The following is a 23,724-nucleotide window of genomic DNA, read 5'->3' on the forward strand; positions in this document are numbered from 1 at the left end:
TGGCCGGATCTCCCGGGAAGCTTTGCTTCCCGGGAAAAAAAATCCCCGTTGGGTTGGGACAGCGGCCACGTCTGGTCTTGTGACCCCCCCCTCCCCCCCCCCGAGACTGTTCCTTTTTCCCTGCGGGCCCAGTCCCGCAGACAGGATTGACGGATTCGTCTGTCTTTCGTTCGGGATCCGGTTCCCCCCCCCCCCGTGTTGCGGAGAACCTTTTCCAGAAGCGACACTCCCTTCACCACCGCGGTGGGCGGGCCGGTTGTCGGCGACGGATCGACAGTAGCTCCCGGGCGCTCTCTGTGGGCCGGGTTCTGGAGTAAGGACTTGGGAGTACGTGGTGGATTGAGCCTGCGTGAGGATCGTTCATTCGATCGTATTTATCGAGCGCTTACTGTGTACGGAGCACTGGACTGAGCGCTCGGGAGAGTACGATACAACGATCAACGGACCCTCCCAGCCCACGAGGAGCTTCCAGTCTAGAGGAGGGGAGACGGCGACACGAATCAATAAAATGACAGATATGTACGGAAGCGGCGAGGGGAGGAGCAGAGGGCGACGCAGAAGGGAGTGGGAGGTGAGGAAAGGTGGGGCTTAGGCTGGGAAGGCCTCTCGGAGGAGGAGGACCTTCAATAAAGCGTTGAAGGGGAGAAGGGTCGTCGTCGGCTTTGAGGCGGGGGACGTTCCAGGCCAGCGGCGGGACGTGAGAAGGTCCTCGCCGTCTAGCGGGGAAGGCGGGCTCATTAAATAATGCACAGTTGAGGAGAAGGAAGGGAAAGTAGTATCATGGTAATGATGACGATGATTATGGTGCTCGTTCCGTGCTCACTGTGAGCCAAGCACCGTCCTAAGCACCGGGGTAGATATCGGTTGATCAGACTGGACGCTCCCACTCTGCGCAGCGTGGCTCAGTGGAAGGAGCACGGGCTTTGGAGTCGGGGCTCATGAGTTCGAATCCCGGCTCTGCCACTCGTCGGCTGGGTGACCGTGGGCGAGTCGCTTCACTTCTCTGCGCCTCAGTTCCCTCATCTGGAAAATGGGGATTGAGACCGCGAGCCCCACGTGAGACGACCCGATTCCCCTGTGTCTACCCCAGCGCTTAGAACGGTGCTCGGCACATAGTGAGCGCTTAACAGATGCCAACGTTATTATCATTATCACTCTCAGTCCCCATTTTACAGGGGGAGAAGTTAGGTGACAGACCCAGGGTCACAGAGCGGACGCGTGGCGGAGCCGGGATTAGAACCCAAGTTAGCGATGCTTAAATACCCGGGCCCGGAAGCCGTGGACGGGTCTCCCGTATTTTCTCTTGATCCCACTGCGCCATCTGTGCCTTTGTCCCATCTTCCTCCACCCGATCCTGGCCAACCCCTGCCTCCATTTCCTCCCTTCTAACTGCCTCCTCGGCCCCCAGCCGGCCGGGTCCCCCCGAGAGCCCCCCGCGAGAGTCTCTCTCCGAGGTCACCGTCGACCTCCTCCTCGACCGTCCGTGCCCGTCCGTCCGTCCCCGTCCCCCGTCCCCCGCCCCGGCGCCCGCCCCGGCTCGGGCGGTCGAGGCCGCGGGCGCGGATCGTGGCACCGGGACCGAGAGCCCCGTCCGCGCCCGGCCCCCGTTGGCGCCGCGGACATTCCGCCGTCCGTCTTGGCCTCGACCTCTGGAAACCCATTAGAGTTCGGTCCCCCGTGGCCCGCACAGAGCGGGTTCCTGTTCCCGCCTCGGTCAGAAGCCACGGACCCTCAGCTCAAGGCGCTTCGCCTTCCCGTTTCTCCACTCTCTTTGCCCACCGCACCCCAGCACGCGCTCTTCGTCCCTTTCAAGCTGACCCGCTCGCTGCCCCTCATTCTCTCCTCTGCCGTCGCCGACCCCTTGCTCGCACGCCCCCCTCGACCCCCACCTTCTCCCTTCGTATCCCACGATCCAGAGCTCTTCCCGTTCTTAAAAGCTTACGTCTCTAGACTTTGACGACGATAATGACGGAATCGGTTCGTCGCGTACCACGGGCCAAGCGCCGGGGGCGGTACGGGGTAGTCGGGTTGTCCCACGTGAGGCGCACCGTCTTCATCCCCGTTTTACAGAGGAGGTCGCTGAGGCGCGGAGAAGCGAAGTGACTTGCCCGCAGTCACACAGCTGGCAGGTGGCGGAGCCGGGATTGGAACCCGTGACCCCTGACTCCCGAGCCCGGGCTCTTTCCACCGAGCCACGCTGCTTCCCTTCCACGGGCAACGAGTGTTTACTGTTCTGTCGGACTGTCCCGAGCGTTTGCCACAGTGCTCGGCGCACAGAAAGTGCTCGGTAAATATGACTGAGTGAATTAAAAAGCCTTCAGAAGTCACATCTCCTCTAGGAGGTCTTTGTTGATGCATTTCAAGCTAATCCCCCGTATCTCTCAGCCTCCCGACTGCTACTAGTTAAGAAACCAGTAATGATACTGGTAATAACTGGGATATTTGAGTGCTTACTATGTGCCAAGCACTGTACTAAGGCGTAGGGAGAGATACGAGGTCAGCAGGGTCCGCAGTCTCCCGTAGCTCTTAGGTACCTCATGTCCTAAACGCTCTAACTTAATAATAATCATGTTGGTATTTGTTAAGCGCTCGCTCACTATGTGCAGAGCACCGTTCTAAGCGCTGGGGGAGAGACAGGGCGATCGGGTCGTCCCACGTGAGGCTCGCGGTCAATCGCCGTTGTCCAGATGAGGGCACCGAGGCCCAGAGAAGTGAAGTGACTTGCCCACAGTCACACAGCTGCCAGAGAAGCAGCGTGGCTCAGTGGAAAGAGCCCGGGCTTGGGAGTCAGAGGTCATGAGTTCGAATCCCGGCTCCGCCGCCTGTCAGCTGGGGGACTGCGGGCGAGTCACCTCACTTCTCTGGGCCTCAGTTCCCTCATCTGTCAAATGGGGGTTAACCGTGAGCCTCACGTGGGGCGACCTGCTGACCCTGTATCTCCCCCAGCGCTTAGGACGGTGCTCGGCGCATAATAATCATAATAATAACGTTGGTATTTGTTAAGCGCTTACTATGTGCCGAGCACCGTTCTAAGCGTTGGGGTGGACACAGGGGAATCGGGTTGTCCCACGTGGGGCTCACGGGCTTCGTCCCCCATTTTCCAGATGAGGGAACGGAGGCACCGAGAAGTGAAGTGACTTACCCAAAGTCACGCAGCTGACATGTGGCAGAGCCGGGAGTCGAACCCATGACCTCTGACTCCCAAGCCCGGGCTCTTTCCGCTGAGCCACGCCGCTTCCCTGAGCGTAATTTACGATCGCTCCCGTCTCCCGTCTGTCAGATCTTCGGCTCCTCGTGGGCAGGGATCGCGTTTCCTAATTCCGTTGTGTTCTCCCAGACGTTCAGTACGCTGCCCTGCGCTGGAATACAACTTAACCCAAACTGTGATGATAATCATAATAACGGTAATTGTGGTGTTTAAGCGCTTATCCCGTGCCACGCCTAGTGCCGGACGCCGGAGTAGATGCCGGGTCGTCGCATCCTTCGTAGGGATCCCTGTCTGTGAAGGGAGGAGGACACGTGTCGGATCCCCATGCCGCAGACGGGGGAACTGAGGCGCGGAGAAGCCACGTGACTGGCACGAGGTCACGCGCCGGACCGGCCGGGCCGGGATTAGAACCCGGCTCTCCTGACGCCCACGTCCCCGCGTCCTCCACCGGGCCGCACGGCCTCCCGCCCCGCTAGAGGCCTGGATGGGGAAGGGAAGACGAGGACCGTCAAGGAGGGGAAAGGAGAAGGGTTAAAATATTGGCGTATCACAGAAACTACCAAAGGGAGATGAAGAGTGGCTCGAAACCTTTACGGCGGTATCTTTACCCTGCCGGCGGAAGGCCCCGCTGCGGGACCTTGGGCGAGTCGCTTCACTCCCCTGCGCCTCAGTTACCTCCTCCGGAAAGCGGGGATGGCGAGTCCGAGCCCCATGTGGGACGGGGACCGTGTCCCGCTCGCTTTGCTCGTCTCCATCCCGGCACTGAGCACGGCGCCTGGCACGGTGTGCGCTTAACAGCTACCGTCGGGATCGTGATTATTAATAATAAATCCCAGAAAATGTCTGTGGCGAAGGAGAAAGTGTAATGCACCCTACCTGTAGTGATTTCAGAAATATCTAGAGAAGAAAACCGCGTTGGAAGAAGCATCTTCCGGGGGGGGGGCTATCGTGATTCTAGCCCCCAACGGCTAGTAGGAGCGGTTGCCGTTTTACCCGAGCGTGGCTCGGTGGAAAGAGCACGGCTTTAGGAGTCAGAGGTCATGGGTTCTAATCCCGGCTCCACCACCTGTCAGCTGTGTGACCGTGGGCGAGTCACTTCACTTCTCGGTGCCGCAGTGACCTCATCTGGAAAACGGGGATGAAGACCGGGAGCCTCACACGTGGGACGACCCGATGACCCCGTCCGTATCTACCCCGGCGCTTAGAACGGTGCTCGGCACACAGTAGGCGCTTAACAGATACCCACGTTATTGGAGTGTTAAGAAAATATTCAGGAAGTCTGTATTGTTCAAATATGTCTGCGTGCATATCTGCAAGATGTCAAATAATACATTCACGTATATTAATGTCCGGCTCCCCCCTCTAGACCGTGAGCTTATTACGGGCAGGGAACGGGTCTGTTTGTTACCGTATCCTCCCAAGTGCTTAGTACAGCGTGGCGCGGCGGAAAGAGCCCGGGCTTGGGAGTCAGAGGTCATGGGTTCGACTCCCGGCTCTGCCCCTTGTCAGCTGTGCGACCGGGGGGCGAGTCGCTTCGCTTCGCTGCGCCTCGGTTCCCTCGTCTGCAAGATGGGGATTAACTGTGAGCCTCGCGTGGGACGACCTGAGGACCCTGGATCTCCCCCAGCGCTTAGAACCGTGCTCGGCACGTAGTAGGCGCTTAACCAATACCAACATTATCATTACAGCGCTTTGGCACGCGGCAAGCGCCCGACAGATACACTTGAATGAGCGAAAGAGCGTTCCGTCGAGTTACCGAGCCGTAATCGCATCGGCTTAAAAATGCCTTTCTCGATGATGCAGATTAAATACACTGCTGTTGAAACAGTGGTCTCTGTGCGGTGCTCCCGCTACCTTTAATGACACGGTTATGCATCATGGTTGGAGGAAAAACAAGCCTAAGCATATCTAAGAAAACTTTCTTTTCTGAATTGTGCGTGCAGATTGTTTAAGAAGAGTCAAGTGAAGCAGATTTTCTGCCTTGCTGTTAGTTTCTCCAGTCAGAGGGCATATCGGGTACTCCAGTAATTAGGCCTAGCAGTTATTTGGATTATTAAATTTAGTGCTTAATTGGCATGCGTGGTGCAGTTATGGAATTAGGGAGAGAAGGACTGGAAATCTGGGGCCTGGAGAAAGCCTGATTTAAAGCCAACACAGCCAGTCTGGGGGGAGCGACCCCTGAGAACGGAGAAAACTGAAAATACTTGAAGGAAGGGCCTTCGGAAGCCATCGTGCCCGTACGGCTCCAGTTGAGCCGACTCTATCCCATTCGACTCGTCTCCCTTTCTGAGAGAAGCAGCGTGGCTCAGTGGAGAGAGCACGGGCTTTGGAGTCAGGGGTCATGAGTTCGAATCCCAGCTCCGCCGCCCGTCAGCTGTGTGACCGTGGGCGAGTCACTTCACTTCTCTGGGCCTCAGTTCCCTCATCTGTAAAATGGGGGACGAAGACCGCGAGCCCCACGTGGGACGACCCGATGCCCCTGTGTCCACCCCAGAGCTTAGAACAGTGCTCTGCACATAGTAAGCGCTTAACAAATACCAACGTTATCATTATTCTCATCATCAGTTTTCGGCCCCGCGCTGGGAAGTAGTTCTATTCGTTGCTACTGTTCTCGTCCGTCCGTCGCCCCCGATCAGACCGTGAGCCCGTCAGAGGGCAGGGACCGTCTCTATCTGTTACCGATTTGTCCGTTCCAAGCGCTCTGCGCATAGTAGGCGCTCGATAAATACGATTGAATGAATGAATGAACGACCTGAAGACCACATCCACGGAAGCATTTCACTTGTTTCTTTAGGGGGATGGCTCGAGTTGGCCCATTTTCGTCCCTTCTGCCGGGTCTGATCGTCGATCGGGCGGGCCACTGTGACCTTACCGATTTGTCCCGTCCCCGTTCGGTTCTGGTCCCGTCCCCGATCTGTCCGTTCCAAGCGCTTAGTACGGCGCCCCGCACTCCGTAAGCGCTCCGTAAATGCTAGCGAACGTCTGTCGATTTGGCGTTTTATTTCCTCGCAGCGGATTACCTGGCTCAGGCGTTTGATTCTCTGTGCTTGGACTTGAAGACCGACGAAGGGAAAGCCTTATTTTTGGAGTGTCGGGCCGTGCCGCTCCTTTTGGATCACCTGAGAATATCCAGTAAAGGACTGCTGTCGAATGTCATCGATAGTTTGCTTCAGATGACGGCAGAGTCAAGTAAGTTCTTATAACGTATGCACAGCGCCGCTCAACTCCATCCCGTCTGAGCGGGCAGCTCCCTCTTTACACACTTGGCGTCGTTTGGCGTCATTTGCCCCATGCCAAAGCGTTCTTTCCTTTAATCGTAACAGGCGTGGATAGAGACGTAGACAACTCGCCCAGGTCTTCTCTCGTCCGTGAGAACGTCACCTCTCGCTGCTACCGGCCGGACGTTGGCCCACGCGAGCTCGGCACCCTTTCCCCCCGCCCTCCCTCGCTTCATCGCCTCGCTCCCGTAGCTGTAGCTGTTAAGCGCTTACCGTCGGCCAAGCGTCGTCCCCAGCGCTGGGGCCGCGGCTCGGTGGACGGAGCCCGGGCTTGGGAGTCCGAGGTCACGGGTTCGGGTGCCGGCTCTGCCACTTGGCGGCTGACTGTGGGCGAGTCACTTCTCTGCGCCTCAGTTACCTCGTCTGGAAAATGGGGATTAAGACCGTGAGCCTCACAGTCAACCCGATTACCCTGTATCTCCCCCAGCACTCAGAACAGTGCTCTGCACGTAGTAAGCGCTTAACAAATACCAACATTATTATTATTATTATTATTATTATTATGGAAGCAGCATGGCTCAGTGGAAAGAGCCCGGGCTTGGGAGTCAGAGGTCGTGGGTTCTTATCCCGGCTCTGCCACTTGTCAGCTGTGGGACCGTGGGCGAGTCGCTTCACTTCTCTGCGCCTCAGTGACCTCATCTGGAAAATGGGGATGAAGACCGTGAGCCTCACGTGGGACGACCCGATGACCCTGTATCTACCCCGGCGCTTAGAACGGTGCCGTGCACATAGTAAGCGCTTAACAACTACTCACATTAATATCATTAGCTATAAGGTAATCAGATTAGATATTCCCCTGTTTCACATAGGGCTCACGGTCAAAGTAGGAGGAAGAATTCTATTTCTCTATTTTGACGCCACTGATGTCCATCTACGTGTTCTGTATCGTCGTCTGTCTCCCCCCCCTTCTAAACCGTGAGCCCGTCGCTGGGCAGGGATGGTCTCTACCTGTTGCCGAATTGTACTTTCCAAGGGCTTAGTACAGTGCTCTGCACACAGTAAACACTCAGTAAATACGGTTGGTTGAATGAATGAATGAATGAATGACTGGGATTGAATCCCCATTTTACGGACAAGGAGACGGAGGCACAGAAAATAATAATAACGGTATCTGTTAAGTGCTTACTCTGTGCCAGGCGCTGTACTAAGGGCAGGGGTGGACACAATCCCCGTCCCGTGCAGGGCTCACAGTCTCGATCCCCATTTTGCAGATGAGGTGACTGAGGCCCAGAGAAGCGAAGCGACTCGCCCGGGGTCACGTAACCGACAGGTGGCAGAGCCGGGATCAGAACCCAAGACCTTTTGACTCCCGGGCCCCTGCTCTGTCCATCACGCCATGTGAAAGGACTTGCCCGGGGTCACTCGGCAGGCAGGCGATAGGGTCGGGCTTAGAATCCTGACCCCCAACCCTCTTCAGGGTGGGTGTGATGAGAAAAGTCCCACCTGTTACTTCCACCCCTCAACTTCTTCATTTATTTCTATAGATAACTCCCTCTCTAGACTCTAAACTCATGGTGGGCAGGGACTGTGTCTGTTTCTTGTGATATTCTACCCTCCCGAGTGCTTAGTACAGTGCTTTGCCCACAGTAAGCTCTCAGTAAATACGATTAAATGAATGAGTGAATTCTCTAGGACTTTGGCTTACACGGAGTGCTTGTAGATGACTGGATTATCGTGTCGGCCCGCTCTCCGATCTCCCCTCCTCCCGTCTCTCCCCGCTCCGGTCTATCCTTCGCTCCGCCGCCCGGCTCATCTTCCGGCAGAAACGCTCTGGGCCTGTCACTCTCCTTCTTAAAAACCCGCAGCGGTCGCCCGTCGACCTCCGCCCGAAACAAAAACTTCTCACTCTGGGCTACGGGGCTCTCCATCCCCTCGCCCCCTCCTACCCGTCCTCCCTTCTCTCTTTCCACCGCCCACCCCGCACGCTCCGCTCCTCCGCCGCCCGCCTCCTCGCCGGCCCCCGTCCTCGCCCGTCCCGCCGCCGACCCCCGGGCCGCGTCCTCCCGCGGTCCCGGAAGGCCCTCCCTCCTCGCCTCCGCCAAACTCATTCTCTTCCCCTCTTCAAAACCCTCCTTAGAGCTCACCTCCTCCGAGAGGCCTTCCCACACTGAGCTTCCCCTTTTCCCTCTGCTCCCCCTCCACTCTCTGCTCCTCCCCTTCCCCCTTCACCTCCCCTCGGCTGAGCCCCTTTTCCCTCTGCTCCTCCCCCTCTCCCTTCCCCTCCCCTCAGCACTGGGCTCATTTCTGTATATTTTTATTACCCCGTTTATTTTGTTAATGAGATGTCCATCCCCTCGATTCTATTTATTGCTATTGTTTTTTTTTCTGTCCGTCTCCCCCGATCAGACCGTGAGCCCGTCAGGGGGCAGGGACCGTCTCTCTCTGTTGCCGAATTGTCCGTTCCAAGCGCTTAGTACAGTGCTCTGCACACAGTAAGCGCTCAAGAAATACTCTTGAATTTGGGAGCATCTCGTTTAGGACCGTGCTGCGCACACGGTAAGTGCTCAGTAAATACGAGCGAATGAACCCCATCGGGTCAGGGGGCCCAGGAGAGGTAATCCCGGGCCTCGTACGAGGAAAAACAGGACTTTGCCCGCATTCCGGTGCTGAGTCACCGTGGGTCTTTCCGTGCCTCACTCGAACTGAGGATCAACCTGTCTCTTCTTGCCTTAATAGGAACATTAAAGAAGGATGAGATAGCTCGAGATAGCTTTGGGTTCCTTTGAGTGAGGTACTACGCGAAATTAACCGAGATAACATACTGAACAGTTCACAGGGCGCCCCAAGGCTCCTGGGGGCAATTATGCTTCTGAACGGTTCCTAAAAACCACAAATCTCAACAGAAGCCAGGTCCCTACCTCAGCTCGCCGGAGAAGCCGGTCGGGGTTTGCCCGACTCAAACGCTGGGCTTCCGCCGTGAGCTTAAAAGGGACGACACCGCCTGGGACTTGGTCGGAAGACGATTCCGCAGACGGGCTTCGGTGGGGAGAGGGCGCGCCATCCCGTCACCGTCGTCGTCGATGTGTGACGGTCACAGGGATGGCGTTCGTTAAGCGCTCACGATAAGCCACCGTTCTGAGCGCCGCGGGTGGGGGCGTGCCAAGTGATCAGGTTGTCTCTCGCGGAGCTCCAAGTCTTAATCCCCATTTTCCAGGTGAGGTCACTGAGGCACAGAGGAGTGAAGGGACTCGCCCAGAGTCGCCCAGATGACAGAGGGCAGAGGCGGGATTCGAACCCACGGCCTCGGACTCCCGAGCCCGGGCCCTTCCCACCGAGCCGCGCCGCCCTGTTGCGTTGAGAGCGACGACGGACCGAGCCCCCAGAGAGCACCCGCGGTCCAAGACGCAGCCCGGGATCTCGAGCGGTTTATATTCCAGACCGCTCTTCGTTCATTCGGTCGTATTCATCGAGCGCTTACGCTGTGCAGATCGCTTTACCGAGCTCTTCCCCTCTAGACTCTGAGCTTCTCGTGGGCAGGGATCGTGTCTACTACTACTACTACTACTACTACTAGTGTTGGTATCCGTTAAGCGCTTACCACGTGCCGAGCACCGTTCTAAGCGCCGGGGGAGATACGGGGTCATCAGGTGGTCCCAGGTGAGGCTCACGGTCTTAATCCCCGTTTTCCAGACGAGGTCGCTGAGGCCCAGAGGAGTGAAGCGGCTCGCCCACAGCGGCGCAGCTGCCGAGCGGCAGAGCCGGGAGTCGAACCCGCGCCGTCCGACTCCCAAGCCCGGGCTCTCTCCGCCGCGCCGCTGACTCCGGGGTAGCGCCGAATGCAGCGTTGCGCACGCAGCGAGCGCTCGGTACAGGGCGTCGATCGACGGCGGCGGGCAGGCGGGGCCCGTAACGGGAGGGGCGACGACGGACGGCGTTAAACGTAAGCCAGAATGAAGAGATGAGCGTAACGCGTGAACCGATGTCGACTCAGGCGCGCCGGGGGGGGGGGGGGGGGGGGGCCGCCGGGGAGACGGAACTAGGATGATGGGGATTAGTGGGGAGGAGGTGGGCGTTTTTCTGGGAAGCTTTGAAGGTGAGGCGGTTTGCCGGGTTTGAGGAAAGGGAGGGAACCCCACGCCTGGGGAAGAGTTTATTCAACGGAGCGGAGACGGGAGAACCGGGATTCGGAACAGACCCGGGAGCGCATCTCGGGGTGGACCAGGAAGAGTCCCCAGTTTCACGTCCGCGGGCTGTGCTTGGAGCGAAACGGTTCCCCCTTTCCGTGGGCTTTACCTTTCGAGTCCTTTTCTCGTTTATGTCCCTTGATGGGATTTAAGCGCTTACTGTGCGGCACGCCCTGAGCTGAGCGCTGGGGTCGGCGCGAGCGAATCCAGCCGGACGCGGTCCGCGTCCCGCGGATCTTAATCCCCGTTTTGCAGATGTGGTCACCGAGGCTCACGGAAGGGGTGACGGTGAGCGCTTTGTGAGCGGGGAATGTGTCCGTTGTTCGAGTGCGCTCTCCCAGTAACGATGATAATGATAATGTTGGTATCCGTTAAGCGCTTACTATGTGCAGGGCGCCGTTCTAAGCGCCGGGGGAGATACGGGGGAATCAGGCGGTCCCACGTGAGGCTCACGGTTCATCCCCGTTTTCCGGAGGAGGTAACCGAGGCCCGGAGAAGTGAAGCGACTCGCCCGCGGTCGCACAGCTGACGGGTGGCAGAGCCGGGAGCCGAACCCGTGACCTCTGACTCCCGAGCCCGGGCTTCTTCCACTGAGCCACGCTGCTTCCCAGATGCTTAGTGCAGTGCTTCGCACACGGTGAGTGCTCAGTAAATATGAATGGATGAATGAAGCGACTTGCCCAAGGTCACACGGCGGGCAGGGGGCAGAGCTGGGATTCGAACCCGGGTCCTCCCCCCCCCCCCGACGTAGATGGTCTCTTTAAGTAGAACGAAGAGAGAACATTGCTCAGGTTAACTTGGTCTTAGAAGACCCTCGTTTCGAAGCTCAAGGCGAAGATCCCAAATTACGGGCCGTTATAAAGTCATTTTACCCTTCACTACCACCTGAGACCGAAAACCGAAACAGCACTCCGTGGCCATACTGAGAAGCGGCGGGGCTCAGCGGACAGAGCCCGGGCTCGGGAGCCCGAGGTCATGGCTTCGAATCCCGGCTCTGCCCCTCGTCAGCCGTGCGACGGTGGGCAAGTGGCTTCACTTGTCCGTGCCTCAGTTCCCTCATCCGGAAAATGGGATGAAGACCGGGAGCCCCGCGTGGGACGACCCGATTCCCCCGTGTCTCCCCCGGCGCTTAGAACGGTGCTCTGCACGCAGTAAGCGCTTAACAAATACCAACGTTATTATTATCATCACATCCCACCTGGATTACCGCATCAGCCTCCTTGCTGAACCTCCCAGCCTCCGGCCTTTCCCCACTCCAGTCCGTACTTCACTCCGCTGCCCGGATCGTTTCTTCACTCAGACGTTCTGGACACGTCACCCCGCTCCTCAGATAAGACTCCAGTGGTCGCCCATCCCCCTCCGCATCCAACAAAAACGCCTCTCCGTTGGCTTTAAAGCAGCCCGTCATCTTGCCCCCCTCCTACCTCGCCTCGCTTCTCTCCTTCTACCCCCCGGGCCCACACGCTTCACTCCTCTGACGCTGACTTTCTCCCCGGGCCTCCGTCCCACCTAATAATGATGTCGGTAGTGGTTAAGCGCTTACCAGGCGCCGAGCGCTGGGGGAGATCCAGGGGAATCCGGTTGGCCCACGTGGGGGCTCACACGCTGCTAATCCCCATTTTCCAGATGAGGGAACCGAGGCCCAGAGAAGCGAAGCGACTCGCCCACGGTCGCACGGCCGCCCAGCGGGCCGAGCCGGGAGTCCAGCTCGTGATCTCTGACTCCCAAGCCCGGGCTCTTTCCACCGAGCCACGCCGCTTCCCCCGAAGCACCGAGCCCGTCTCGCCCCCGAGCCCCAGGCCCACGGCCCGCCTCCGGCCCGGAACGCCTCCCCTCCTCTGATACGACGGACAACCGCTCTCTCCTCCGTCCAAAGCCCTGCCGAGAGCCCGTCTCCTCCAAGAGGCCTTCCCAGACTAAGCCCCACTTTCCCTCATCTCCCACCCCCTGCCGCGTCACCCCGACCCGCTCCCTTCGCCCTCCCCCGCCAGCCCCAGAGCACGTATAAATATCGGTAATCTTATTCGTTTGTATCGATGTCCGCCTCCCCCATTCTGTTCATTCATTCAGTAGTATTTACTGAGCGCTTACTCTGTGCAGAGCGCTTGGAACGGGCAGATCGGTAACGGAGAGAGACGGTCCCTGCCCTGTGACGGGCCTGTGGGCGGGGGATGTCCCTGTTTATTGTTGTGTGGTGCTTTCCCGAGCGCTCCGCGCACAGTAAGCGCTCGAGAAATCCGATTGTACGAACGAACGAACGACGACGCCCCAACCGTTCGTTCTTTCCGACGCCTCGCCTCTCGGGCGTCCCAAGAGACTCGGGGAAAGCCTCCCCGGTTTCCTCATGACCGGAGACACGGTTGGGGCGGGACCGAGCGTTCAACGGTCGTTAAGCCTTCAGCCGCAAGTCGGTTGCCGAGGGGAGAGCCGCTTTCTAAATCGTCCCGCCGGAGGAACTGTGATCGAGAGACCGAAGGATAGCCTGCGTCGGGTTGCTTTCAGTGGATCGCGCTGCAGCGAATGAGTTCCGTTTCTCTGTCGCTTCCTTTCCGTCTCAGGGAACGGGGCAGATCTTTGTATTTGAACGTTGCCGGCCGAACGTACGCTTGCACCCTTCAGGAAGCGCGCGCGGTGGTCTTAACTCGCCCACGTTGTGCCCACGGCACGTTCCCGAACCGATAAGTGACTCCGCTGAATGACTCCTTTATCGTACCGTGTGTCATTTAGGCAAGCTGGTATCGCAACGGGAAGATTACCCCGCGGCTCGTTTCGGGTGCGCGGTTTTCGTCGTCTTGCTTTTCCGTACGTGTTGCTGAAAGCCGTTCTTTGGGGTTTAGGTCTGGCTTTGTACGGACCTGAAAATCTCCCTTTTCGCTACAAAGGATACTTTTGTTCGCCTGTCGGAGATTGGTTGAATAGAGGGCTCTAAGTCGGTACCTTTAAAATACACCGATGTTATCGTGACTTAAGACGGCTTTGTACCTTTACGTACGATTCGGTCCGGGCCGCACACCTGAGTGGCAGCGGCGCATCGGATTGAGTTTCGTCGATACTTTTCCTGCGCCTCTTTCGCGTGCCGCCATCCTGAGTTATTCCGAGTGGATGTTGTCGGTCGATTTTGTCCTCTGAAGCTCGGACGCTTCGCGGACCCGTCGGCCTATGGCATTTATTGAGCGGTCGTTCCTTCGATAGTATCTATCGAGCGCTCACTACGTGCAGAGCGCCGTACCGAGCGCTTGCGCTGTGCTAGGTGTACTGGGCAAGTGTACCGAGCGTACCGAGCGCCCAGGGTATGCCGAGGACCGTGCCGAGCAGAGACTCGTCGAACGATTCGGCCCTCATCTGAGATCCTCGATCGGCTCCTGACGTAGAGAAGCAGCGTGGCTCGGTGGAAAGAGCCCGGGCTTGGGAGTCAGAGGTCATGGGTTCTAATCCCAGCTCCGCCACTTGTCAGCCGTGTGACCTCGGGCAAGTCCCTTCACTTCTCGGTGCCTCCGTTCCCTCATCTGGAAAATGGGGATTAAGAGTGTGAGCCCCACGAGGGACAAGCTGATCGCCTTGTATCCTCTCCAGCGCTTAGAACAGTGCTTTGCACATAGTAAGCGCTTAACAAGTGCCGTAATTATAATTATCATGTGGGGCAGTAATAGTGTTTATTTTATGTACCGTTAATAACGTTGGCATCTGTTAAGCGCTTACTTTGTGCAAAACACCGTTCTGAGTGCCGGGGGGGGGGGGGGGGGGGGATATAGGGTGATCGGGTTGTCCCGCCTGGGGCTCACAGTCTTAATCCCCATTTTGCAGATGAGGTAACTGAGGCACAGAAAAGTCAAGTGACTCGCCCGAGGTCACGGAGCCGAGGAGCGGCGGGGGCCGGGATTCGCACCCGTGACCTCCGACTCTCTGGCCCGTTCTCTTTCCACTGAGCCACAATCAGTGGTATCTAGTGAACAGGTACTAGGTGCGGAGCACCGTACTAAGCGCTTGGGAGAGTACAGTACAGCAGAGTTGGCATTCACATTCCGGGCCCGTACTACATAACGATGTTGGTCTCTGTTAAGCGCTTACTGTGTGCGGAGCGCTGTTCTAAGCGCTGGGGGAGATACGGGATCATCAGGGGCTCACGGTTAATCCCCATTTTCCGGATGAGGGAACTGAGGCCCAGAGAAGTGAAGCGACTTGCCCACGGTCCCACAGCGGTTCGAACCCATGACCTCTGACCCCCAAGCCCGGGCTCTTGCCGCTGAGCCACGCCGCTCCATGCGATCAGTGGTATCTAGTGAGCGGTCACTAGGTGCAGGGCACCGTACTAAGCGCCTGGGAGAGTACAACGGAGCCGACGTTCGCATTCCGTGCCCGCAACGAGCTTACGGTCTAGAGGGGGAGAGAGACGGGAGTGCGAGTAAAGCATTTCTACTGAGGACGCGGGAAGCTCAAAACGAAGACGTGACACTCTCCCGGCTCGCAGGGAGCTGAACGGGCCAGGAAGACGTAAAAATATTTTCGGAGTCGTCCGCAGATTGAATGTGCGGGCGGATGTGTCCATTCCAAGCGCTTGGTACAGTGCCCTGCACATAGTAAGCGCTCAATAAATACTATCAGGTAAACACGTAGGTCTGTCTTTATTGTACCTGTGCTGTGCGCGTTGTACTTGGATACACCCGGGTGTGTGTCGAGGATGGGAATAAGGACATGTATGCTAGTGATTCCTAGTGGGTTAATAGAAAGTGGAATGCTGGGCATTGATAGTAATAATAATAATAATAATAATAGTAATAATAATATGTTGGTATCTGTTAAGCGCTTACTATGTGCAGGGCACTGTTCTAAGCGCTGGGGGAGACACAAGGGAAGCAGGTTGCCCCACGTGATGTTCGCAGTCTTAATCTTAGAGAAGCAGGGTGGCTCAGTGGAAAGAGCACGGGCTTCGGAGTCAGGGGTCACGGGTTCGAATCCCAGCTCCGCCCCTTGTCTGCTGGGTGACCTTGGGCGAGTCACTTCACTTCTCTGTGCCTCAGTGACCTCATCTGGAAAATGGGGATGAAGACCGTGAGCCCCACGGGGGACCACCCGATTCCCCCGTGTCTACCCCAGCGCTTAGAACGGTGCTCGGCACATAGGAAGCGCTTAACAGATACCAACGTTGTTGTTATTAATCCCCCTTTTCCAGATGAGGTAACTGAGGCACAGAGAAGTGAGGGGACTCGCCCGCAGTCCCACAGCTGCCAAGTGGCGGATCGGGGATCCGAACCCATGACCTCTGACTCCAAAGCCCGGGCTCTTTCTCTCAGTGCTCGGCCCATAGTGAGGGCTTGACGGATATCATGATTATTATTCATTCAGTTATTCAATTCAATAGTATTTATTGAGCGCTTACTACTATCATCACAGTGCCTGGCACGTAGTAAGCACTTAGAGAAGCAGCGTGGCTCAGCGGAAAGAGCACGGGCTTTGGAGTCGGGGGTCGGGGGTTCGAACGCCGGCTCGGCCACTTGTCAGCCGTGTGACTTTGGGCGAGTCCCTTCACTTCCCCGTGCCCCAGTTCCCTCATCGGTAAAATGGGGACGAAGACCGCGAGCCCCACGTGGGACGACCCGATTCCCCCGTGTCTCCCCCAGCGCTTAGGACGGTGCTCTGCCCGTAGTAGGCGCTTAACAAATACCAACATTATTATTATTATTGAGGAGCGGCGTGGCTCAGTGGAAAGAGCCCGGGCTTTGGAGTCAGAGGTCATGGGTTCGAATCCCGGCTCGGCCACTTGTCAGCTGGGTGACCGTGGGCGAGTCACTTCACTTCTCGGTGCCTCAGTGACCTCATCTGGAAAACGGGGACGAAGTCTGCGGGCCCCACGTGGGACAACCTGATTCCCCTGTGTCTACCCCAGCGCTTTGAACGGTGCTCGGCACATAGGAGGCGCTTAACAAATACCGACGTTATTATTATTATTATAGACGCAGGGGGATGGGACACCTCATTAGCAAAATAAATGTTAATAAATATATATACAAATGAGCACCCGTGTGCTGAGCGGTGCCCTTCAAGAAGACGATCCGGGCAGCAGGATCTCAGCGAAATTTTGAATATGGGTTTTGGCTTGTTGAAACGATAACGATGGTACTCGTCGGGCGCTTACCACGTGTCAAGCCCCGGAATAATGACGGTATCTGTTCAGCGCTCACTGTGTGCCAAGCACCGTTCTGATGCGAGAGGGGAGAGGCTGAGGGCGGGGCGGCCAGTGGGGAGGCAGCGACTGTTTAGACGCTAAGCTGCTGGGCAGGGATCGTGTTAACCCACCCCGTCGTATTGTACCGTACTGAGAAGCGGCGTGGCTCAGTGGGAAGAGCCCCGGCTCGGGAGTCAGAGGTCATGGGTTCGAATCCCGGCTCCGCCACCTGGCAGCTGTGTGACTGTGGGCGAGCCCCTTCGCTTCTCTGGGCCTCAGTGGCCTCATCTGGAAAATGGGGATGAAGACTGTGAGCCTCCCTTGGCACCACCTGCTCAACCGGTATCTGCCCCAGCGCTTAGAACGGTGCTCGGCACATAGTAAGCGCTTAACAGATCCCAACGTTGTTATTATTACTGTCCTGAGAAGCAGCGTGGCTCAGGGGCAAGAGCCCGGGGTTGGGAGTCGGAGGTCGTGGGTTCGAATGCCGGCTCCGCCGCCTGGCAGCTGTGGGACTGTGGGCGAGTCGCTTCGCTTCTCTGGGCCTCAGTGACCTCATCTGGAAAATGGAAATTAACTGTGAGCCTCACGTGGGGCAACCTGATTACCCTGTACACTCCAGCGTTTAGAAGAGTGTTCTGCGCATAGTAAGCGCTTAACAAACACCGTTGTCATTACGGATCAATCGATGGCGTTCATTGAGCGCTTACTATGTGCCCGGCACTGTACTGATCAGCAGAATCAGCAGGGGGTTAAGACTGTGAGCCCCATGTGGGACAGGGACTGTGTCCAGCCCGATTGGCTTGCGGCCACCTCAGTGCTTAGTAGAGGCAGCGCGGCGGCGTGGATAGAGCCCGGGCGTCAGAAGGTCACGGGTTCCAATCCCAGCTCTGCCACTTTCCCGCCGTGTGATCTGGGGCAAGTCACGTCACTTCTCGGCGCTTCGGTTCCCTCATCCGTAGAACGGGGAGTGAGACTGGGAGCCCCACGTGGGACGGGGACTGTGTCCAACTCGATTTGCTCGGATCCACCCCGGCGTTTAGTACAGTGCCTGGTCGTTTGCAGTCCTGTGCCCTTTCCACCAGGCAACGCTACTTTCCCTGGCGGGGGGGGGGACAAAGCGTTCCTTTTCTCTCAGCGCTTGGCCCATAGTAAGTGCTTGACAGGTATCGTCATTATTATCATTACAGTGCTGGCACATAGTAAGCACTTAACACGGTCATGGGTTCGAACCCCGGCTCTACCGCTTGTCCGCTGTGTGACCGTGAGCGAGTCACTTCACTCCTCTGGGCCTCAGTTCCCTCATCTGGAAAATGGGGATGAAGACTGGGAGCCTCACGTGGGACAACCTGATCCCCCCGTATCTCCCCCATTCATTCACTCAGTAGTATTTATTGAGCGCTTACCATGTGTGCCGAGCGCCCGGAATGTACAAATGGGTAACAGACGGAGACGGTCCCCGCCCTCCGCCGGGCCTACGGTCTAATCGAGCGCTTAGAACAGTGCTCCGCGCATAGCGAGCGCTTAGCAGATACCGGCGTTATTATCATTAACAGATACCATCGTTAGCATTATTACTAATCGGAAGGATGGGGAGGAACCGCTGCGGTCGTCAGGGGTTGGCGAGGCGGGGAAGGGTCTGGGGAACCTCAGGAGGGAACGACACGTTCGGAAGAGTCGGACTGTGGCCGGGGGACTGCATACGGGAGGGAGGGAGGGATGGGAGAACGGCAGGAGAGAGAGTCGAGTTCCAACCGACAGAATGAGCTGCTAATGGCAGAAGCCGGTCAGCCGCCTGGATTTCTGCCAGCTGCCCTCAGCTCTCCTGTCTGCTTTGATATTCGCCCGTGGGCACCGCTTCCATTTTTAATAATAATCATAGTAATCACGTTGGTATTTGTTAAGCGCTTACTAGGTGCCGAGCACGGCTCTGAGCGCTGGGGGAGATCCAGGGTCATCGGGTTGGCCCACGTGGGGCTCACCCACTTCTAATCCCCATTTTCCAGATGAGGGAACTGAGGCACAGAGAAGTGAAGGGACTCGCCCACAAAGCTGCCCAGTTGGTATTCGTTAAGCGCTTCCTACGTGCAGAGCACCGTTCTAAGCGCTGGGGTAGACACAGGGTCATCAGGTTGTCCCACGGGGCGCTCACCAGTCTTAATCCCCATTTTCCCTGAGGTCACTGAGGCCCAGAGAAGCGAAGTGACTCGCCCACAGTCACACAGCTGCCAAGTGGCAGAGCCCGGGAGTCGAACCCGTGACCTCTGACCCCCCCCCAAGCCCGGGCTCTTTCCACTGAGCCTTCGGCGGCACACTAGGTTAGGCATTTTTCCAGCTACTGGGTCGTTCTGCGCGGCTACTCTTGCCCTGCTGTACTTTTCGTCGGACTCTACGAGTTCGAAGGTGAGTAATCACGTTGGCATTCGTTAAGCTCTTACTATGGGCCGGGCACCGTTCTAAGCGCCGGGGTAGATACGGGGGTCATCGGGTCGTCCCACGTGAGGCTCCCAGTCTTCATCCCCATTTTCCAGATGAGGTCACCGAGGCCCAGAGAAAGTGCGGTGACTCGCCCACAGTCACACGGCTGACACGTCGCAGAGCCGGGATAGGTGTTTATTTTTTAAAGGAAGATCTCAGTGAAATCTGAGCTTGTTAAAATAATGATGATGGTATTTGTTAAGCGCTTACTGTGTGCCAGGCACTGTTCCGAGCGCTGGAGTAATGATGGTATTTGTTAAGCGCTCACTGTGCGCCAAGCACTGTTCTGAGCGCCGGGATAAATCCAAGGTGATCGGGTGGTCCCACGTGTGGCCTTAATCCCCATTTATGAGGGAACTGAGGGCCAGGGAAATGAAGCGACTTGTCCAAGCAAATCGTGCGGGACACAGTCCTTGTCCCACGTGGGGCTCACAGTCTCAATCCCCATTTTACAGATAAGGTAACTGAGGCCCAGAGAAGTCAAGTGACTTGCCCAGGGTCACACGGCCGACAAGCGGCTTAACCGGGATCAGAACGCGTGACCCTCTGACTCCCGGGCCCGCGCTCTTTCCACTACGCCGTGCTGCGTCTCAGTGCCGCCCGACGCGTACTCCTGCGTGATTCCCTTTCCTCTTCTCTTCACCTCTAATTCCACACTAAGTACAGCCCCGGCACGAGGAGATTATAATGAGGAAAGTTTTGGGTAGGTCATCTGTAGGGAGAAAGTGCTCCAAGTGGCTGTGAAATCTATGAGCGATGAGCCGGAAATTTGGAGGATATGAATTTGGAAGAAGAAAATTAATCAGGAGATGCATCCTGGATGAGGTAGAAGTTGGGAAGATCTGAGTTGGGGAGAAGAAGAGAAATCATAAACGCACCCTAGATGGGGTGGAAGTTGGGAGGATATGAGATTGGGAGAAGAAATCGGGAATGCACCCTAGATGGGGTGGAAGTTGGGAGGATATGAGATTGGGAGAAGAAAAGAAAATCGGGAATGCACCCTAGGTGGGGTGGAAGTTGGGAGGATATGAGATTGGGAGAAGAAAAGAAAATCGGAAATGCGCCCTAGATGGGGTGGAAGTTGGGAGGATATGAGATTGGGAGAAGAAATGGAGAATGCGCCCTAGATGGGGTGGAAGTTGGGAGGATGTGAGATTGGGAGAGGAAATCGGGAATATACCCTAGATGGGGTGGAAGTTGGGAGGATATGAGATTGGGAGAAGAAAGGAAATCGGGAATTCACCCTAGATGGGGTGGAAGTTGGGAGGATATGAGATTGGGAGAAGAAAAGAAAATCGGGAATGCGCCCTAGGTGGGGTGGAAGTTGGGAGGATATGAGATTGGGAGAAGCAATGGAGAATGCGCCCTAGATGGGGTGGAAGTTGGGAGGTTGTGAGATTGGGAGAAGGAAAGTAATCGGGGAATGTGCCCTGCATGAGGAAGGATTTCAAGAGGGCTTTGGACACGAGGAGCTCTGTGGTGGGGCGGATTTGCGGCGGCAGGGAATTCTAAACCGGTAGGCGGAAATGAGCAGCGGTCAGAAGCGGGAGAATAACGAGGCCCATCGAGGTCACCTTGGGAGGAAGTAAGAGTGCGAGCTGGGATGAAGTGGGACAAGAGAGCCGATAAGTAAGAGGGAATGGACGCCATTAAAGCCAGTGGGCTGGTCCGTAGTGTCTACTTGAGCTCAGTGGCAAGAGCCCGGGCTTGGGAGTCAGAGGTCACGGGTTCGAATTCCGGCTCCGCCACTTGTCAACTGTGCGACCGCGGGCAGGTCACTTCACTTCTCTGGGCCTGGGTTCCCTCACCTGCAAAATGGGGATTAACCGTGAGCCTCCCGTGGGACAACCTCATTACCCGGTATCTCCCCCAGCGCTTAGAGCAGTGCTCCGCACGTAGTAGGCGCTTAACAGATACCGACGTTATAATTAAAGAGAGAGTCGCCTAGCCATTGAAGGTTTTTGAAGAGCGGAGATACATATGCAGCGTGACATTTTAGAAGAATGATTCGAGCAGCAGCGTGAAGCGTGGACGGGGAGGCCAGTTGGGATGTGATGACTGACTGCAGTGGAATAACGGTCATTCGGTCGGAGGAAGATCCCGGCGGGGTTTAGCGACGCCGAGCATTGTAAGGGAGCGAGGAGTTACGTATAATAATAATAATAATAATTTGGGATTTGCTAAGCGCTTACTATGTGCAGAGCACCGTTCTAAGCGCTGGGGTAGGCACAGGGGAATCAGGTTGTCCCACGTGGGGCCCACAGTCTTAATCCCCATTTTGAAGATGAGGTCACTGAGGCACAGAGAGGTGACGTGCATTTTAGCGATGTTGTGAAGGCGGGACCGATGATACTGAAGATACGGGCCTCGTTCATTCTTTCAGTCGTATTTTCTGAGCGCTCACCGTGTGCAGAGCACTGTACTAAGAGCTCGGGAAAGTACCGCACAACAGAGATGGGGCGGAGTGGCTGGAGGAGTGGATTCAGGAGGGAAAATGAACGGTGCAGTGGTAGAGATATCGATCCCAAGGGGCCTCCCTCTGTAAGATGGATCAACGCTCCGTAGAGGCCTCGTCGTTACCTTCCCCAGCGGGACACAGCTAAGAAAAGCTCAAAGATTCCCATCTCTATGCCCCACTTTGGTCTAAAGCCAAATCTGGATTCAGGTGAGAGTCCCGCTGATCTCATTCTCCAGTCAGTGGAAGCTCCGGGGGTGGTTACCCCGTACTTGCCCCAGTCAGCTCTCCGTTCTTTTTGAAACTGGTGATCACGGTGGCATTTTAAGGAAGCAGCGTGGCTCAGTGGAAAGAGCCCGGGCTTGGGAGTCGGAGGTCATGGGTTCCAATCCCGGCTCGCCACGTGTCAGCTGTGTGACTGTGGGCGAGTCACTTCACTTCTCTGGGCCTCAGTTCCCTCATCTGTCAAATGGGGATGAAGACTGTGAGCCTCACGTGGGACCACCTCATTCCCCTGTATCCCCCCCCAGCGCTTAGATCAGCGCTCTGCACGTAGTAAGCGCTTAACAAATACCAACATTATTATTATTATTATTATTTCGCCAGTGGCATAAACTATACCGTCACCTGTCGGCGCTTCTGGAGAGGTGGCCAGATTACAGTGGCAGGGTAAGGGACAGAGTTCTGAGTTCAGAGAAGCAGCGTGGCTTAGTGGCAGGAGCCCGGGCTTGGGAGTCAGCGGTCGTGGGTTCTAATGCCGACTCCGTCACTTGTCAGCTGTGTGACTTTGGGAAAGTCGCTTAACCTCTCGGTGCCTCAGTTACCTCATCTGTAAAATGGGGATGAAGACCGTGAGCCCCACGTGGGACAACCCGATTAGCGTGTATCTACCCCAGTGCTCAGAACAGCGCTTGGCACAAAGTAAGCGCTCAACAAATGCCATCATTATTATTGTTCTGGATGGAGCATTGACTCAGTGTGATCCGCGCATTGAGAAGCGGCACCCAAGCCATCAGGTAAGGCTAAATCTTGAGCTCCGAAAACGTGAGGAAACCCACGCGATGCTTCGAGACAGCACCACGGCTCTCCCGTCGGAACCAGGAACCCCAACGAGGAATGACGTGGACCGGGATGTGGGCGCTTCTCAGAGACGCTACCGTCCGCCGAGCAGCCCTCCGTCCCTCGGTCGTCTTTAACGAGCGCTTACTGTGTGCAGAGCACTGGACTAACCATCCGGGAGAGTACGGACTCTGGACGAGGCAGAGAGACAGCATCAAGGCAGGTTTGATGACGATGATAATTGCGGTGTTGGTTAAGCGCTCACTCTGTGTCAGGCACCGTACTAAGCGCTGGGGCGGAGACAAACGAATCGGGTCAGACACGGTCCCCGCCCAACGGGGGGCTCACGGTCTCGATCCCCATTTTGCAGATGAGGGAACTGAGGCCCGGAGAAGTGAAGCGACAGGCCCAAGGTCGCGCAGCAGACAAGTGGCAGGGCCGGGTTTGGAACCCATGACCTTCTGACCCCCAGGCCCATTCTCTCTATCCACGAGGCCGTGCCGCTTCCCCTGTGAAGACGACTCATGTTTCGGCAAAACAGGAGATGCCTCAGACACACCTGACGGCTCAACGAATATTGATCGGTTTAGATATTGCTCCGGATCATTAGCGCATTTGCTTTACTGCCTTGAGCGTTGTTTTTTTTTTTTATCGTCTATATTTCAGAAAGAAAAGACAGTCTAATACGTGTTTACGAGGCCCCCCAAAAATAGCTCTCCACCCTAAAGAGTGGCTTTTGCTCTGTACAGAAGCAAAAGAGAGAAAAAAGTAAATCAGATGTGGACCTTATATTTGACGGGTGTCTATGAAGTAATGTGTTGAAAAAAAATCACTTTCAAGTCCATAAATACTAATAAGCGAAAACCTATTCCCCATTTTCATTGTGCAATACAATAGATTTCAAGAGCGCGATACTGAAGCTAAAGAAAAGAAATGATTTATAGCTTATGTAGGCTAAG

The 23,724-nt window shown here is 56.4% G+C and overlaps 1 protein-coding gene across 2 annotated transcripts in view; it reads left to right on the top strand.

Moving 5' to 3' along the window:
- CCDC138 (coiled-coil domain containing 138) overlaps positions 1 to 23,724 on the top strand; it is a 76,710-nt gene that overhangs the window by 39,977 nt on the left and 13,009 nt on the right. Inside the window, exon 13 of one of the 2 annotated variants that reach the window (XM_029057570.2) lies at positions 6,221 to 6,397. The exons of the other annotated variant lie outside the window; for it this stretch is intronic. Within the exon in view, the coding sequence (XP_028913403.1) occupies positions 6,221 to 6,397 (177 nt within the window). The remainder of the gene's footprint in view (positions 1 to 6,220; positions 6,398 to 23,724) is intronic. 2 annotated transcript variants of the gene reach the window in all.

The sequence above is a fragment of the Ornithorhynchus anatinus genome, chromosome 2 (assembly GCF_004115215.2).
Source record: "Ornithorhynchus anatinus isolate Pmale09 chromosome 2, mOrnAna1.pri.v4, whole genome shotgun sequence".
In the NCBI taxonomy this organism is placed as follows: Eukaryota; Metazoa; Chordata; class Mammalia; order Monotremata; family Ornithorhynchidae; genus Ornithorhynchus; species Ornithorhynchus anatinus.